This window comes from Pseudorasbora parva, chromosome 8 (genome assembly GCF_024679245.1).
Source record: "Pseudorasbora parva isolate DD20220531a chromosome 8, ASM2467924v1, whole genome shotgun sequence".
NCBI lineage: Eukaryota > Metazoa > Chordata > Actinopteri > Cypriniformes > Gobionidae > Pseudorasbora > Pseudorasbora parva.
In genome coordinates this window covers 40,990,216-41,009,093 of record NC_090179.1, presented here as the reverse complement: position 1 = coordinate 41,009,093, position 18,878 = coordinate 40,990,216, and the positions used below count along the sequence as shown (strand labels likewise).

The 18,878-nt window shown below is 42.0% G+C and overlaps 1 protein-coding gene across 1 annotated transcript; it reads left to right on the top strand.

The window, feature by feature from the left end:
* Positions 1-3,676: 3,676 nt before the first annotated feature.
* Positions 3,677-12,872, top strand: LOC137084550 (uncharacterized). Its single transcript, XM_067450838.1, has 4 exons — positions 3,677-3,765; positions 3,849-3,894; positions 9,211-9,335; positions 11,433-12,872. Exons 1-4 carry the CDS (start codon positions 3,677-3,679, stop codon positions 12,046-12,048), a joined length of 876 nt encoding a protein of 291 aa, XP_067306939.1. The 3' UTR covers positions 12,049-12,872.
* The last annotated feature ends 6,006 nt before the right edge of the window (positions 12,873-18,878 follow it).

The following is an 18,878-nucleotide window of genomic DNA, read 5'->3' as shown; positions in this document are numbered from 1 at the left end:
AACTGAGTGTTTCACCCCCCCTTTAATAAATGACCACATCATGTTGCTTACAACAGTGGCGTAGGCAGAAAATGAATGATGGCTGGGCCTCTAATAGTGTGAGTGGGCCGCCGGAATAATGGGGGGGGGGGGGATTCAAAATCCTATTGAAACATATAGCAACACAGCAAAAAAGTAGACTATTCATATGTTGGACCTTTTATTGTCTATTGACTTTTAATATAATCTATTCCACATGTTGATCCATCCTCAAGCTCCCATAGTACTACGAGCTGTGTTCGTGATATTTGATCGCGCGCAGATTTTTTTTTTTAATTCTGCTAGGTGCTACTATAGTGTCACAGAAACGAAATACTGTAACACTAAGCTCCATGTGATCGGCTGCAACGTGAAAAAATTAAGATAATGTTAGATATATAGTCCTTATAACTATATCATGAAAATAAATCACAATGTCTGAGTCCTGTATAACAATTAACCTGCCATTGCCAAATGTGTCTTATGTACATTTAAGGAAACTACTTGCTCACAAATATTACATGCCAATGCCATGCCACGGCAGGCCAGACTAGAAACCTACCCATAGAGCTTAACTTGTATAACTGATGATGATGTAAAACAAGTAGGCCCTGTTTACTTTCAAACGACAAAAGTGTTATGGTGTCCTGTCATCTTCGTCAAGACGTGTTTCCTTCTTAAATGTGTCATAAATGGCAGTTTAGCCATGTTTTAATAACAAAAAGAGGCGCTGCTAGTTGAAATCGAATCCAGATATTGCAACGAAGAAAACCGTAACATAATTGCCAGCAGCCATATCACCCTGTAGCCCAAGACTGGTTTGTATAGCGCTTCGGGTGCCTAGAAAAGCGATATATAAATGTAATGAATTAATTACTACTGGCGTGATGTAATTAAAGAGACGCATTAGCATATTTTTATTAATATTAGAATAAACTTCTAATGCATGATACAATAAATCACATTTAAAATAATTATTAAAGAATTGTTACACATTATAAAGTGTTATTTAAAAAAATACATATTTTTCCCTGGGTCAGACAGGGTGAGCAAGCTGCCAATCTGGGTGGGCACATGTTGCTTACAATAGAAGTAAAGGGATTCCTTATGAAGGTGGGAAATTTAGCTGACATGCCAAAAGTATGTCTGTATTTTCAGCCTTTTGACATTCGGGTGGGGGTTATTTACTCACATAAAGAGATGCTTAAACCCTGCCAAAGACCTCACATGTGAAAAGGTAATTATGTGGACAGTTTCCATTGATCTTAGATGTTGAGGTAGAGGGCTGGTCAAGGGTCCAGGATTATAAATAGCTAAACAGCACCTATACCTCGATGACATCATCACTCTTGCATCCGAAGAAGACTCACACATCATCCCTGGACCTTCAGCATCAATGGTCAGTAATTTTCAGATTTATAATACTTAATGATCACCCTGATTATAATTTAATTTGTGTTAAAGGTAGTCACTTATTTTCATAGTGATTTTGAATTTGTATTTTGTCATATGATATTGATTAAGTCAGAGGACTAATGAATCTGTGTCAGTAACATATAGTGTTGAGTTACATATATACGTGTGTGTTTTATCTCTGTAGAAGCTCATTGTGTTTCTGAGTGGACTCCTGCTGCCCTTTCTGTTTCTTCATTGGACAGAAAGTGGGGAGGAACAGAAAGGGAACCGTCCAACTCTTGCCCGCATAATTGTCTTCTTTAAGGAGCAGTGAGTATAATCTTATACTATATATTGTAGAACAAAGAGGAAGTGAATTAAATCAATGTCAATAGGAAACCGTTTTTAGTCTGCTGCTCTTCAGATTTTTATATTGCTCCATTTGATGTTTTACAGCTATAAGGACAACAAAACAACAGAAGGAGTTTCCAAGTCGTTTGATTTATATAGCAATGAACCAATAAATCAATGTCAAGAGAACTTCCAGGAGAAAGCCACATGTATGAGAAATGACATTTATTTTGAAAAGAAAATTTGTTACAATGGTATAGACCTCAAGAAAGCAGGACTTTTAAATGGCAATTCATCACAAAATTGCAATATTAAACCAGCGTTTCCCTTGCTTCACAATGGAAGCTCATCACTTTGTAACCTCTTAGATCATAGCAATGGCAGCTGTGTTGTCATCTACACCGTCTACTCCCCCTGTCAAAATATGTCAAGCAAATATATCATTAAGAAAGCCCATGCAGAATGGAAAAATCACACTCGAATTAAATCCTTTGTCTTACAGAGAGTCTGTGGGGTTGATGAAAATGACTATAAGTGCTCTGATTCTGCAAAAAAACGTACAGAGATTGTGGATTATGATGTCTTCGATTACTTTGTGAATAAAACTGTTAATCATATAAAAAAAAAATGCAATGTTAACACCAGTGCTGAACAAGCTTGTTAGGAAATGAATCTGATGCCACATCAAGTTCTCAAACATTGAATGAACTACTGTCCTCCTCTATAATGAAATGCAGGTCATTTTGTTGCCGGTAGTGTCTGATGAAGCTGAGTTTTTACTAGTGTTAAACAAGCTGAGAGGTAAAATTGTTTAGAAGACTTCTCGAAAGTCATTGTGCTTATACTGTATTGAGATGGCAGCTGTCTTGTAATAATTACTGATATATATACTGTCTGTCTCACTGCATTATAAAAAAATATATACATTTACTCAATACTTGTACAGAGGTTTCATTTTAAAAATTATTCACAGACAAATGCAAACACACAACCCTTCACACCATGAGAGTCTTCAAGAAAGTTATGTGTTCTGTTGCTTGACCATTTGGAGGAAGTCACATGGCGAGATGAACAAAGATGCTCAACAAAATTATTGACCCTATAAAGTCTTTCATATTTGATACACAAAGGGCCTCTAAATTATCAACATGATCAACTTTGAGAAAAACCTGTTGGACATAATCTACTACATGCCTTTTATAGTCTGATTGATAGTTTAGACTTTTTGAAATACGTAACATACCATTTAGTATAATTTTACAGGTGTCCAACTTCAGCTTGTGGTTCACGTGGTTCTTGTGGTTCTTTTTGTTGTGAAAACTTAACTAATTTATATAAAGTAAACGCAATAATAACTTTAATATTGTTCATAATATTTGAAGACTGTAGATACAAAAAAAACAAAAAGATTAGAAAAAGCCTCTAATTCCGTATGATGTTTTTATTAAAATTAGCAGTTTTGTCAGGCTCCTATGTATAGGTTTCTACCAAAGAACCAGTACGTCTGAATAGGCTGAATTCTATGATTCTGTATGTTTGAAAAGCTTTCAGAACAACGTTTGCATATTTTTGCTCAGTTTTAGCCTCCGAGTACTCCCCAAGTTTGATTAACCGTTTTAACCGTCTTTTCATTGTGTTGAAGGAGAGGGCTGGTCGAGCAGCGTCAGAATAAAAAAAAATATATACTTCCTCTTCCTTATCACTCCTGCTTGACTGCAGGCTCACACCACATTTCTGAACCTTCTGATCTGAGCAACAGATAAAATGGTAAATTACACTTCCTCATCACTTTATACCATCGCTAGTGGTCCTAAAGCAGCACATTTGACTAGAGTTTTTTTTTGAAAACTCTTCATTTTAACCAAAAAAGAACAGAAAATGAGATGCATAAGATGTCAAAGTGAAAGTGAAAATGATATGTGCAGCCCAGTATGGTAACCCATACTTGGAATTTGTCCCCTGCTTTATCATTTTCGGTTTGCAAGGACAACAAGTTCAGAGGTGAGAAGAACAAATGTCTTCAAGCTGGCAAAGGCTGATAAAGATAAAAACAAGATTGTAATGAATGTTCGTGGGGTGTGAAGGAAGAAGACGGGGTTGGTGAGACTGGGACTGCACTCTTTTATTAAGGTAAACACTAGTGATGTTAACAGTGATACCAAAGCTCCGAAGCTTGTGTCAAAAAAATGAAACGATTTTCAATGAAGCTTTGTATCAATGTTTGATTCATTCTATCAAATTCATGTGACCTATGACGTCCGAAGCTTCGGTTCACACATGACCACGTGACTGCTTCGTACTCAGATTCAAAAAGCGCGACACGGGTGGTTAGAACTTGTATTGTGCTAGTTTATTGTGTGTGTGTGTGTGTGTGTGTGTGTGTGTGTGTGTGTGTGTGTGTGTGTGTGTGTGTGTGTTAGTCTACTTGCTTTATTCTGTATCAAGTTTTACTAAATTTTGATTTTAGGAGTATGCAATGGAACACATTGTTGTCATGTATTTAACATATTGATTAATTCATTTATACATCTATTCATTATTTTTTTTTAAATTTTTTTAACTTATAAGTCAATGGTTTCAAAACATTTTGCGACACAGCGCTTTCCCTCACTTTCAACAGAAGAGGTCCTCATCGAGCTCTGATTTGAAAAGCTTCGAGTAATGAACCTTTTTCTGATTCAATTGTGCTGAAAGCTTAACTGGTTCAAAAAAGCTTCACTTCGCCGTCACTAGTAAACACTTTCAAACATAAAGGACGCCCACGGCACTGTCTGACTCATAAACTCAATTCTTCGTCGATACTCTTTGGTCTCTATATTACTCAGTCTCTAGGCTGTCAATCCAGTGTGGCAGCAGCAGTCCCAGTCGGTGTCTCTCTCTCCCTCTCCTCTCCTCCACTGTGGTTTAAATGCTGTCTCTCCACGCCAATTACTGCAAACAGACACAAGTGTTAGTGATCTGCACTTGACCTCACCGCTCGGCTCCGCCTCCTCTCTCCCGCTACAGACCTCGCAAAACCACGCCCCTCCTGCCACAAAGATCATTCAGAGTTTCACCTGAAGAAACTTATGTAAAGAACACCTTGAATGGAAAAGATAAATGTGTGGTTTATTTCACTGTAAATTTACCCTGTTTAAATGAATGAATATCAAATTCCTGGGAATTCAGCATTAAGGGCCATCTCAAAATATTACAAAAATATGAGGTAATTAAATCAGTTTAATCAAATCATTAAATCAAATGAATCTTGACGTATGATAATAAAAGAGGCGGTAATAACCAGACTGAAGGCAATAGCACTGCCGGGCCAGTGTGAGAAAAACAAAGCTGAATGTGATCCCCTGTAAGTAATGCTTTTGCTTAGCAGTTGCTTTCCTCACACATTTTCCTCAGACACGTTTTATTTAGCTGAGCTTTTTTCTGTTTTAATTGCAGTAACCAAATAAAATATATAATCTGGGAAATGCATAAATTGTTATATTAAGTGTGCTTGATTAACTGGCAGTTATTGTTAGAGAATACGGCAATACTTTAGTAAGGGGAACACATTCAATATTAACTACGACTTTTGCCTCAGTAAACTCCTAATGTACTGCTTATTAATAGTTAGTAAGTTAGTTTTTGTATCATTTAAGTTTAGGTATTGGTAGGATTAAGGGATGTAGAATAAGGTCATGCAGTTATAGGCATTAATATGCTTTATAAGTAATAATAAACAGCCAATATCATAGTAATATGAATGCTAATAAGCAACTAGTTAATAGTTAATAACTGAACCTTAAAATAAAGTGTTACTGAGAATCCTCAAGTCATCATGATACAAGACATATTTTACTGATCATCATTTGTGATTCAAAGTATTACAGTTTTTCTCAATTGCCAAACCACAAAAACCCATCGGCTGAACAGATTTCTCAGTTGCCTGAACTCGTTTAGCTAATTGTGCAGTCTGTTGTAAATACGTTAAACCATTTCACATAGTAAAACACAATTTGCAGATCTCACTTAGACTTTTCAGCAAAACTCTAAACACATTCTCATTGTCAAGACACATTCTACAGTCTAATGCACACGTCATCCATACGGGGAAACTCAAGTGGCAACAGTCAAATACAAATAGAGAACACAATGTCTCTGAATGAACACAACCACTCAGAACTGATTTAACCTGTTTCAAATGAGGAGACACAACCAATATAAGTAAAGTGCAATGTAGGCTGCTGTATACTGTACAATGAACAAATTGTATAGCCTGAACATTTTGCTTTCCATTTGTTAACAGTACTGACTGCTCAATAGATTTTGACCGGTTGCAGCTTCATATCAACAAAGAACAAGAATTACAGCATCACAGAAACAAAGGACAAGTTTGTGAGATGCAGGGTACAGTACTGTAAAAATCAGCCTGATCTAGTGTAAATTGCACAATAAATACAATTTGTGTGGGTTATATGCACACATCCACATTCCACACCACTAAACCTACCCAAGTGAGTTATAGGTACTCACCCCACTAAACCTATGGGATGACAATGCGAATCATATGCATATAAAATCTAATTTTGGCATATAAATTGCACAATAAATACAATATGTGCTATATATACGCATTTCATGAGAACGGGTTGGTAAAAATAGGGGTACAAGGAGGAGGAGGAACACAAAATTGCAAAGCAGAGTCGTAATTTATGATAAATTTTGAGCTACTATCATGTTTTCGTTCATCTAAAGACAATGACGAAAAAATATATAAAATATGTTTTGAGATTAAAAATTTCCTTCTCTCTGCAAACTATGTTTTGAACAATGTGTTTTCTATTTATTGGTTTATTGTTTACTGATTGCTTGAGAGCAGTGTTTGATTTTGAAGACAGGTAAAACTGTTTTGAGGCGAAAATTTCATTTTGCAAGAGGAGTCAGAGGTTTTGTGAATAGTGCTTGAAGAGGAGGTTTTGTGTTTAATGGTTTCAGAAAATGGAGCAAGGTTTCAGAAATAGTGTAAATGAAATGTATAAATGAACAACTGCCAGATCATCGATATTGTCAAGAGCAGCTCAGAGATTTATTGAGGGCAATCCATTATGTTAATCCATAAAATAGGCATAGACAAAGCCACAGGCAAATAATCCAAACATAAAACCCAGTCCAAGACACAGGCAACCAGGGAAATCCAGTGAGAAAAGCAGAATATCAAAACCAAGGAAACCAGGATAAGGTTCAGAAATGCAAACAAGACTTTGCAACAAGTGTTTTAACACACAGGGTAAACATAAATGAGATAATGACAAACAGGTGGAAGTAATCAGGCATAATGAGTTAAGAGGCAAGTAGTTCATGGTGATATAACGGCCCTGTCCCAAATTACACACTTCATGTGCACTTTTGGTCTTGTGGACTTACAATGGCCTCTGCACAGGTGTCCATTAAGGAAGGAAGGCCATGAAGTTTTAGGGAGCCATCAGGGTCAGCAAAGGTGAAAGGAGCGCCCTTGCGGAAATCAAGGGCAATCCAGCTGGTGGATGTAACACAGCTGAGAGTGTGTGTGCAGCCCAAACACACAAAATGGCAATTTTTCAAAAACGCCATTACTGGAAGTACAGGGAGACCCTCTGAGACCACTGCTCACACTAACATCGGCCGTGTGTCCACCAAATTGAAAGTCAGTCTCAAATAACTAGGGACCACCTTGGTAGCTTCAGGTGCAGCATTCATGATTGCTGGGAACTCTGGAGTTGTGGCCATGATGTTAAGAGGCTCTGGTGTGGTGGAATGGGGTGAATGGGGGGAACAGCTTGTGGCGTGGTGGCCATGACGGCTGGGGGTAGAGCAGGAATGTCATGTTCATCCTCCAAAACACCCACAGTAAAAGCAGAGATTCAACTGCAATGCAAGATCTATATAACGTTCCAAATTTCACTGTGGACCATGCAAGGACATGAGTGAATTAAGTGGCTCAGATAATGTTACTTTGATATAGGCCTATACATTGGTCCTGAATCGATATATTCACATACTACAGTATTTACCTTATACGTCCATTTATTTAAAAGACAATGAATGTGTTAGAAATTCGAAAAACCTTTGGAGGGCGCATTCGTAGATAGGAAGGCATCGAAGCAAGTCAGACTCCAATATTAGCTTTATTTCCTTTCTCCTGAGATAACTTCATCTGATGGAATTTTGAAGGAAGCATAGATGTGTCCTTCACTGCCTTTGATATCCCAAAATCCTGTGAGATCCATTAAGCATTCAGCTACATCTTGAACATAAAGCTAAAAAAGAAAGATGGCATCTGAAAGTTGCGGTTGCTGGTCAGCTTGTGTTATAAATGTACGTTATTCAGTTTTAATGTCATTGCTAGCAATACATTACTATTGTAGTAATTCAAGATTTTTATTGATCATTATTCGATCATTTTGCTGCCTCGGAAGGCTTCGTAAACGCCCACTGCCATGATTGAACGTCTGCATATAAAACAGCTAATATTACTCAAAAACTAAAAAACTTTTAACACATTTTCACTATTGCAGCTCTCTAGTTAACTAATTGTGAAAAGTGTTGATTATAGCTGTGGTTTTCAGTCTTGGTCCTGGGGACCCACCACTTTCCCAGTCTTCCCCCCCCCCCTCGTTAAAAAAAATATCTGTGTACACACAAGATCACTTAAACTGATTTAAAATGATGTAGTATACATGCCAGGCCAGTGTGTGGCGCTGTAAAAACAGAAGAAGAGTTGTGGCTAGAAGGGGTATAGCAGAGGTAGGAGGTGAGGCAAAATCTCACGATAAAATAACAATAAATACATTTGCTACTTAACAGATGTGATTTATTAACGTCTACACCTACCCCAACCCTAAACCTATCCTTACAATAATGCAGATATGGTAATTAAATGACGCAATATTGATGTGTGCATGCCCAGTGCCCTTAGTTGTATCCCTTTAGTCTTTCACCGTGCTGGATGTAGTGTGACACTGTTTCACAAAATATATGGATTGGCTGTACACACGAAAATGTAAGAATGACATTTTCAGATTTATCCACTCTTGGAAAATATCAGATTCATGGCTCCAAAATGCTGGATCCGTATGGACAAAAGGCTGATACAGCACAAAATGTATACGTATACAGCTAAATGCGTTTCCGTGTGGACAGGGCCTTAGTTCGGTTGATGAAGCTCTTTCCTAATGAGCTGATGATCTGAATCAGGGAGACAAACAAAATGTGCAGAGCGGTGGGTCCCCAGGCCCAGGATTGAAAACCACTGGATTATAGCATTATATTTAGATTATGATGGTCAGTCACATTATAGGCTCATTACATAAGTAATGTCAGTTGAAGAAGTGGGTTTTTGTCACTTTGAATGGTTATTTAATTTTTACTATGTACATTGTATTTATGAATGTATTTTGTTTTTCTCCCTGTGTGTGCTGTTTGTGTGTTTAGAAGTTCACTGTGTTTCTGAGTGGACTCCTGCTGCTCTTTCAGCTTCCTAACTGGACAGAAAGTGTTGAAGATGACAGCGTTGACATCAAAACTCTTGCCCGTATTATTAACTTCTTCGAGCAGAAGTAAGTCTGTCTCCAGTGTCAATAAAAACATTTTTAACTCAAAGTTTGCAGTAAAAGTTGAATGCAATGAGGAAGTGTCAACAATAGGGCTTTTCACACTCTCGTTCTAAACAGCGCTTTTAACCATGCTAGAGGATTAAATAGGACACTGTGAGGGGACAGACATTTGTAGTGGTGTCCAAAACCATAGCCATGCGCAACAGCTACTGTACTATGGTGTACTCTTTTCTTTAACTTTTTACCATCCACCTTTCCCCTTATGTTTTCTGCTAGCCATTCTGCCACGATTTGATTTTGGAAATCCAGGGACCAATTACAAACTGGCTAGTAGGCTGACTCGCCTTCATCAGGTGTTTTTTTTTTTTTTTTTTGCTGTTGCGCGTAGCAGTATATAAGTGATCATTTTAGTCCCCCTGCTGATAGCTGTTCAGGCCGTTCTGGATTTTTCCAAAACGCACAAATTGCCAATCTGTCCCTGCAAGGCAGTGCTACCCGACTGACGCTTCAATGCATAAGATCAGACTACATTTTGAAAAACCCATTAATTATCTGACTGGCCATGCCCTCTACTGGTAACCATTTCACCGGCTACATAATGTTGGAAAATGAAGTGGAAAATTTCAAATGGCGACGAAAAAAAAGATCTTTCAGACTGAAAATCTATATGGATACCCATGAATTAATTGTTAACCCTGGGTAAATTATGAACAGTGTGAAACGTGAAGTGATAACCTAAGGTCTCAAACTTGTCCATGTGCTCATCTGTGGTTGAGTATAAATACAGGTTTTTCTCAAAAAATTTGCATATTGTGATAAAGTTCATTATTTTCAATAATTTAATGATAAAAATGACACTTTCATATATTTTAGATTCATTGCACACCAACTGAAATATTTCAAGTCTTTTATTGTTTTAATACTGATGATTTTGGCATACAGCTCATGAAAACCCAAAATTCCTGTCTCAAAAAATTTGCATATCATGAAAAGGTTCTCTAAACGAGCTATTAATCTGATCATCTGAATCAACTAATTAACTCTAAACATCTGCAAAAGATTCCTGAGGCTTTTAAAAACTCCCAGCCTGGTTTATTACTCAAAACCGCAATCATGGGTAAGACTGCCGACCTGACTGCTGTCCAGAAGGCCATCATTGACACCCTCAAGCGAGAGGGTAAGACACAGAAAGAAATTTCTGAACGAATAGGCTGTTCCCAGAGTGGGAACTGTTCCCAGATTAGCTGTATCAAGGCACCTCAGTGGGAAGTCTGTGGGAAGGAAAAAGTGTGGCAAAAAACGCTGCACAACGAGAAGAGGTGACCGGACCCTGAGGAAGATTGTGGAGAAGGACCGATTCCAGACCTTGGGGGACCTGCGGAAGCAGTGGACTGAGTCTGGAGTAGAAACATCCAGAGCCACCGTGCACAGGCGTGTGCAGGAAATGGGCTACAGGTGCCGCATTCCCCAGGTCAAGACACTTTTGGGCTACAGAGAAGCAGCACTGGACTGTTGCTCAGTGGTCCAAAGTACTTTTTTCGGAAGAAAACAAATTTTGCATGTCATTCGGAAATCAAGGTGCCAGAGTCTGGAGGAAGACTGGGGAGAAGGAAATGCCAAAATGCCTGAAGTCCAGTGTCAAGTACCCACAGTCAGTGATGGTCTGGGGTGCCATGCCAGCTACTGGTGTTGGTCCACTGTGTTTTATCACGGGCAGGGTCAATGCAGCTAGCTATCAGGAGATTTTGGAGCACTTCATGCTTCCAAATATATTTCAGTTGGTGTGCAATGAATCTAAAATATATGAAAGTTAAATTTTTATCATTACATTATGGAAAATAATGAACTTTATCACAATATGCTAATTTTTTGAGAGGGACCTGTATGTGCAGACACGACTGAGACAGAACACAGACAATGAAGTATACCTCAGCCTAGAATGACCCAGGGTTACCTATTTCAAGTGTGAAAAGTCCTATTAATGAGGTAGTAGAGAAATTACAAGTTGGTTAACTACTCATTTATACCAAAAAAGATTAATAATCTATAATTATTAATAATGATATAATAATCATAAATCACCTTAAACAATATCAACAGCTATAAGAGGGTTGATGAAGACGGACATCCCCGTCAGTACGCTACTGCCATCAATGTGCCGAAGGATCAGTGTCAACAGAACTTTAATCAGAACAACTTCCTGACTCAAGAGAATGCTGAGAACGTGAGAAATGCTATTAAAGACGACTCAAACGCACTTTATCAAGGTTCAGAGCTCATCGCCGCAGGAACTAGAAAGGTTGTAATTGACAAAAAGAAGCAATACAACATGCATTCAGAGTCTCTCCTGCTGAATCCTGCTAGCAACTCGCCCATGAGCAAACTTCTAAATAAAAGGAAAGACGGCTGCTCTGTTTTCTTCACCTTGGACTCTCCCTGTGTTGACACGTGTCTGGATGCGACAGGCCCTCACAACATTATAGAAGCTCTGAAGAACTGGAAAGAACACGATGGGATTAAAGCTTTTGTCTTCAAGGATATCTGGAAGTTTGACACTGAAAAAGATCTTCAGACCAAGTTTAAGCAGATTGTGGCTCATGTTCCTCTCTTCCGCTGTGTGAGTGAGAATAAGTGTTATGCTTGTAAAGGGGAAGGAAACACTCCCATAGACGAGCGCTGTCTGCATTCTCCAAAAAAGATCAATAGTGAACTGTAACAATACAGATTCTGTCATTATGTATTATGATTTAGGGCTATTGTTTTTAACCTTCAACATGCATAGATTAACTACTAAAATCCATTTAAAATTAATCTTGATGTGGCAATCTTTTTGCAAAAATTATATTATGCTCTATTGTGTAAGAAAATAACATACATCCTGACCAAACCAATATCATTAAAATCATGTCAAAATGTGTTTCCTGAACATATCAGATGTGCTCCAACAGTAGCCACATTCAAATCCAGACTCAAAACACATCTGTTTAGCTGTGCATTTACTGAATGAGCACTCTGCCATTTACGTCGGACTGATTGCACCTTATCTATGCATCATCCTTTTAATTCTTTTTATAACTATTTTAGTTTACCTTTGTTCTTTTCTTTGGTTCATTTTATTATTTTTAATTCTCTTTACATTGTATTCTTTTTCTTATGCATTTTTTATCCCTATTTTAATTCCTTTCTATGTAAAGCACTTTGAATTGCCATTGTGTATGAAATGTGCTATATAAATGTCACATGCCTGTCCTGTCGTGTGTGCACTTGTGGGTTTTGTTATGTTGAGCATGTGCTCGTGTCCCTGTCAGTTCCCTCCCCCTTGTTATCTGATTATTGGTTAATTTGCCCCACCTGTTCTCCCTCATTATCTGCCTTGTTTGTTCCCTTTATAATCTCCTTGTGTTTGTCAGTCTGTGTTGGATCCTTGTGTAATGTCTGCGTCTCCCGTTCTCCCTGTGATTCTGTTGGTTTGTTTAAGTTTATATTTTATTATTCTATTGTGTGTTTTTCCCCCTCGTGGGTTTTGTTTTGAGTTTATGTTTTATTTGTTATAAATATATATATCCTTTCTGCACATGAGTCCTCGCACCATTTCCTTTGTGTGTACGTGACAGAAGGATCCAACCAATATGAGGACTCAGTGGAGAAAGAGGTCACCGCAATCCCCTCCCTCTGCTATCTCCTGTCCCCTCTGGGACCGTATAGTCCAGTTTAGCTCCCTTAGAGCTATGCGGCAACAAGGAACTGATCTGAGGGAATTTGCACAGGAGTTTAAGAGGGCTGCAGAGGGACTGGGATACAGAGATGAAACTCTTAAGGAGCTCTTCAATTATGCCCTCGACAAACCATTCGATTGGACTGTAATGAGGGCACTGGAGGGGGCAACATTCGAGGTGACTGTGGATTATTTCATTGGACAGCGGAGGAGGGCCCCTCTCCGGAGTCCGGTGGTACCTATGGATCCACTTCCGGTGGACCCTGTGCCGGTGGTCCCGGTGCCGGTGGATCGTGTTCCGGTGGTCCCAATGCCGATGGACCCAGTTCTGGTGGTCTTGAAACGGAGGAGGAGAAGGAAGGCTCCCTCCGTGCCTGTTCCAGTGGTCCCAGTTCAGGTGGATTATGTTCCGGTGGTCCCTGTGCCGGTGGATCGTGCTCCGATGGTCCCTTTGCCGTTGGATCGTGCTCCGGTAGTCCCTGTGCCGGTGGATCGTGCTCCGGTGGTCCCTGTGCCGGTGGATCGTGTTCCGGTGGTCCCTGTGCCGGTGGATCGTGTTCCGGTGGTCCCTGTGCCGGTGGATCGTGTTCCGGTGGTCCCTGTGCCGGTGGATCGTGTTCCGGTGGTCCCTGTGCCGGTGGACTCCGTTCCGGTGGTCCCTGTGCCGGTGGATCATGTTCCGGTGGTCCCAGTTCCGGCAGATCATGTTCCGGTGGTCCCAATGCCAGCAGATCGTATTCCGGTGGTCCCAGTGCCGGTGGATACTGCTGGACTGGAGAAGTTTCCCCAACGCCCTGCCTGCGCCGCTGAGGCGCCCTGCTCTCACCGCGCCACTAAAGCGTCCTGCTCTCACCGCGCCTCCCTGGCGCCCCCTGCACTCACCGCGCCTCTCTGGCACCCTGCTCTCACCGCGCCTCCCTGGCGTCCTGCTCTACCCGCACTGCCCTGGCTGCCTGAACTCTATGGGCCGCCCCGGCCGCTTGAACTTGGTGGGCCTCCCGAACTCGGTGGGCCGCCCTGGCCATTCGAACTTTGTGGGCCACCATGGCCTCCTGAACTTTTTGTTTTCCTCGTTCCTCCCTTGTTTACCCCTCCCTTGTCTGTACCTTCTTTGTCTGTCCCTCCCGTGCCCCCCTGGTCTGTCCCTCCCGTGCCCCCCTGGTCTGTCCCTCCCGTGCCCCCCTGGTCTGTCCCTCCCGTGCCCCCCTGGTCTGTCCCTCCCGTCCCTCCCTGGTCTGTCCCTCCCGTCCCTCCCTGGTCTGTCCCTCCCGTCCCTCCCTGGTCTGTCCCTCCCGTCCCGCCCGGGTCTGTCCCTCCCGTCCCTAGTGGAGCGTCAGGTAGCCGCTCCTTAAGGAGGGGGTAATGTCACATGCCTGTCCTGTCGTGTGTGCACTTGTGGGTTTTGTTATGTTGAGCATGTGCTCGTGTCCCTGTCAGTTCCCTCCCCCTTGTTATCTGATTATTGGTTAATTTGCCCCACCTGTTCTCCCTCATTATCTGCCTTGTTTGTTCCCTTTATAATCTCCTTGTGTTTGTCAGTCTGTGTTGGATCCTTGTGTAATGTCTGCGTCTCCCGTTCTCCCTGTGATTCTGTTGGTTTGTTTAAGTTTATATTTTATTATTCTATTGTGTGTTTTTCCCCCTCGTGGGTTTTGTTTTGAGTTTATGTTTTATTTGTTATAAATATATATATCCTTTCTGCACATGAGTCCTCGCACCATTTCCTTTGTGTGTACGTGACAATAAATAAACTTGCCTTGCCTTGCCGAAGCAACCGTGCCATTTTATTTTGTTTTTAAAGCGCTGTGGCTAATGAATTTAAAACCAGAATATAGGGCCTCATATAATGAGACAAATTATTGGTAGGCTATATGTTTAAGGTTAGGGGTTCATTGGGACATCAATAAAATGTATGAACAAACATGTATTAAACAAATCGTTTCTGAAAAACAAATAGTGCTATAAAATTGTTTAAACTGCTAAAAAAAAGTCTTAAATTATGTGGTCTTGAAATTGCATTGACTGGTCTTAACTTATGCATTTGAAAGCACTTCTACAGCTGGAAAAAGATAAAGTTACATTGTGCACCTTTAATGAACTCACAGCCACAAGAGGGCGTCATGGCTCATTCTTTCCTGCTGAATAAAAACAACTAAAACCAGCCTAGGCTGATAGTTGGTTTAAGCTGGAAGTATAGCTGGTTTAAACTGGGTTTCCAGCCTGGCAAGCTTAGACAATCCAGTCATCTTAGGCTGTTTTTAGCTGTTTTATTTCAGCAGGGTTGTGTGACAGCTTGTAAAGGTGAAGGAAACACTCCCAACAACTACCTCATGAATTAACATGAGTTAAACTTTCCAAAACATGTTAAGCTTGAAATGAGTAGTCTACTACTAATGAGAAATGATTAAGTCCAGCAGACTACAAAGTGCATTTGGAGTCTTCAAGTGGCTTTTTTTTGGGAAGCACCTAGACATAAACATGTTTAAAACAGACTTCATGTTGTGATCCCATTAAGATTTCTAGCTAATAGCTCCCAGCTATAGTCATCTGCAGGAATCTGTTTACAAAAGGTTACACATCGCTTAATAAATTACATTAGCTTAATAAATTACATCGCTTAAAGGTGAACTATGTAGTATTTTTGCAGTAAAATATCCAAAAACCACTAGGCCGGTGTTATATATTTTGTTCAGTTGAGTACCTACAATATCCCAGAAGTTTCCAACTATTTGTAAATTGTGAGAAAATTGCTATTTTAACTAAGGACAAGGACGTTTCAGCATTGCATTTGAGGGAGTCGCCTGTCAATTGCGTCATATCTGCGCTACCCTCGGTTTCGGCTTTTATTTGGCAGGAGCGCTTTACTCTTAGCAGTGTGAACAAGTGAACGCACGGAGTAAAGTCATAACATCGTTTTGAACACACTTAAATGTATCTAATATGATAAACAGAGCTACATTACCTCAAAATCATAACCGGAAGAGCGGATCTGTGCAGGCGCCCGGTGAATGTGTCCCGTCCCGTCATAATAAAAGTCCCGGTATTCGCGAGGCGGGTATTTGTTTAACAATCGCTCCAGCTGCAGTGCTCAGGTCCATAACACTCGGTCCTGCTCTGCTTTAGACTACAGTAACGTTAATAACCGCATGCATGAACGTGATTTCTGCCCGAGTCCTATTTTCCACCGGCTGTGATGAGAAGACCACATCTCCCAAGATGCTGCGCTCACACTTTGCGTCATCAAACTACAATTTGTTTTGAATAGGCATCCTCCAGTGGACGGAAAGCTCCATAGTGCACCTTTAATAAATAACAATCCGCTGCCTTCGCTCCTCCTTTTATGCTCCCGTCACTCGGCCGCGAGACGAGACCGGTGTGTCGCGCAGCTGGCACTCATTAGCACTCATCATCATTGGAATGAGTCCTTATGATCCAGGACACTCTGTCTGCGTGGGGATGGGGCATGTGTTGATAGGGAGAGAGATTGAAAACTCATTGAACTATCCACAATGGTGTTATTGCTTAGCGTCGTTCAAGCCACAAAAACTGACAACGGAGGCCATTCAACTAGATCCAAATGATTTAGCAAATTACAAACCCAATTCAAATCTTCAATTTCTGTCTAAAATACTAGAAAACATTGTGTCTGCTCAATTGTGCTCATACTAGTGTCACGGTTCATGGATTCCCTGTCTCACTCTTGGGTGCGTGTTGAATGTAGGTGAGGGCGGAGCCTGGGATTGGCTCATCACACACCTGTGGCTGATCACCTGCACCAGCTGCAACTCATCACCTTCACCCTATTTAGTCTCTCTGTTTCTCTCTTGTCTTTGTCAGAGCGTTGTTGGATGTTTCCCCTTGTGTCTCCGTGTTGGTTGTCGTTTCCCCCTTCCGTGAAACGCTGGATCCCTTCCCGGATTACCTGTACCGACCTCCCGAGTCACAGCTGCTCAGAGCCTGCCCGTGTCGCCAACAGAGCCTCTCTCACTGCTCTGTCTTATCCGGACTTCTTCAGTGTTCTGAGTTTTGACTTCTGTGACACTATCCGTCAAATAAACTAATTACTTGCTTTTGAATCCTGCCTCTGTGAATCCGTTACAGAACGCTCTGACCAACCATGGATTCAGCGAGTATCAACGCCCTACTGACCAGCAGCAACGAGAGACTGGACCAGCAGGAGGCGAACTTAACTGCCACAGGAAAGGCAGTACACACCTTGGTGGCACGGGTGGCCGAGCTGACCCAACAGATGCAACAACTCGTCGGTCCCACTGTGCCCGACCCACCGCCGATTCCCCACACACCATCCGCATCGCGGCAACCGGAACCACGTCTGCCTACCCCCGAGAGTTATGCCGGTGAGAGCAATTTTTGCAGAGCCTTCCTTACCAAGTGTTCCTTGTTTTTCGCTCTTCAACCGCAGACTTTCAACACGGAGAGATCCAAGGTGGCATTCGTCCTCACCCTGCTCTCCGGACGAGCAGCACTTTGGGGAACGGCGGTGTGGGAGAATCAACATCCTTGCTGCTCCTCGTTCCAGACGCTGGCGGCGGAGATGAGAAGGGTGTTTGACCGAGCGGTGACTGGAAGAGAAGCGGCACGTCAACTCGCAGAGCTCCGTCAAGGTAACCGCTCGGTCTCGGATTATTCCATCGAGTTCCGCACCCTGGCCGCCGAGTGCAAGTGGAACGAGGAGACACAGTGGGACATGTTCCTGCATGGGCTGGCTGACCGCATCCAGAAGGAGATCTTTACCATCGACCTTCCGGAGAAGATTGACGGTCTCATCGATATTGCGTTGAGGGTGGACGCTCGTCTGAGTCGGCTGAGGTCCAGGATGGAGCCTCAGCTTGGGAGCGTCGAATGCCCTCAGGCCAGCACTACGGATGCGGTCAGCCACACCTTCGACCCGGAGCCCATGCAGGTGGGTCGAGCTCGGCTCTCCCGGGAGGAGAAGGCGAGACGGAGATCCCGTGGTCTTTGCCTGTACTGCGGCGGGAACGGACACCTGCTAGACTCCTGCCCGGTAAAAGACCACGCCCGGCGGTAAAAAGAAGGCTACTGTCGGGCGGGATCTCCGTGGAAAAGACCTCATCCTCCACTCTCCTCCCGGTGAGATTGCTGTGGGCAGCTCAGGATTATTCCAGCCTTGCCCTTCTCGACTCGGGAGCGGAAGGTAACTTCATTGACTCTGCCCTGGTTCATAAACTCAACATAACCACCATTGCACTCAAGAACACCATTTCTGTTAACGCACTTAACGGACAAGTTCTCCCTGACATTTCATTCACCACTGAACCACTCACACTGATCACTTCCGGCAACCACACTGAACGCATTTCATTTTTCATCCTGGACTCCCCTTTGGCTCCCATTGTCCTCGGTCACCCTTGGCTGGAGTTACACAATCCAAGGGTTGACTGGGGACAAAACTCTGTGTCTGCGTGGAGTGATAAATGTTATGAGTCTTGTTTGGTGTCTGCTTGTTCGTCTGTGTCTCGTTCTGTTTTTCAGAGTGAGACGGTGAATCTGTCTAACGTGCCTCCGGAGTACCTCGACCTGAAGGAAGTGTTCAGTAAGTCCCGAGCTGCTTCTCTTCCTCCGCATCGTCCCTATGACTGTGCTATAGATTTACTCCCAGGTAAGTCTCCGCCTAAGGGCAAACTATACTCTCTTTCTATTCCAGAGAGGGAGGCCATGGAGAAATATATTTCTGATTCTCTAGCCTCCAAATTCATCCGCCCTTCCTCTTCTCCAGCGGGGGCGGGGTTCTTCTTCGTGGGGAAGAAGGATGGTTCTCTGCGACCTTGCATTGATTACCGAGGGCTGAA

What these genes read in the sequence shown, in the direction of transcription:
- LOC137084550 (XM_067450838.1), top strand. Translation starts at nt 3,677, where the DNA reads ATGATATGTGCAGCCCAGTATGGTAACCCATACTTGGAATTTGTCCCC. An exon ending in CAAGGACAACAAGTTCAGAG is followed by an intron (nt 3,766 to 3,848) that starts GTGAGAAGAACA and finishes TGGGGTGTGAAG; the next exon opens with GAAGAAGACGGGGTTGGTGA. An exon ending in GACTGCACTCTTTTATTAAG is followed by an intron (nt 3,895 to 9,210) that starts GTAAACACTAGT and finishes TTGTGTGTTTAG; the next exon opens with AAGTTCACTGTGTTTCTGAG.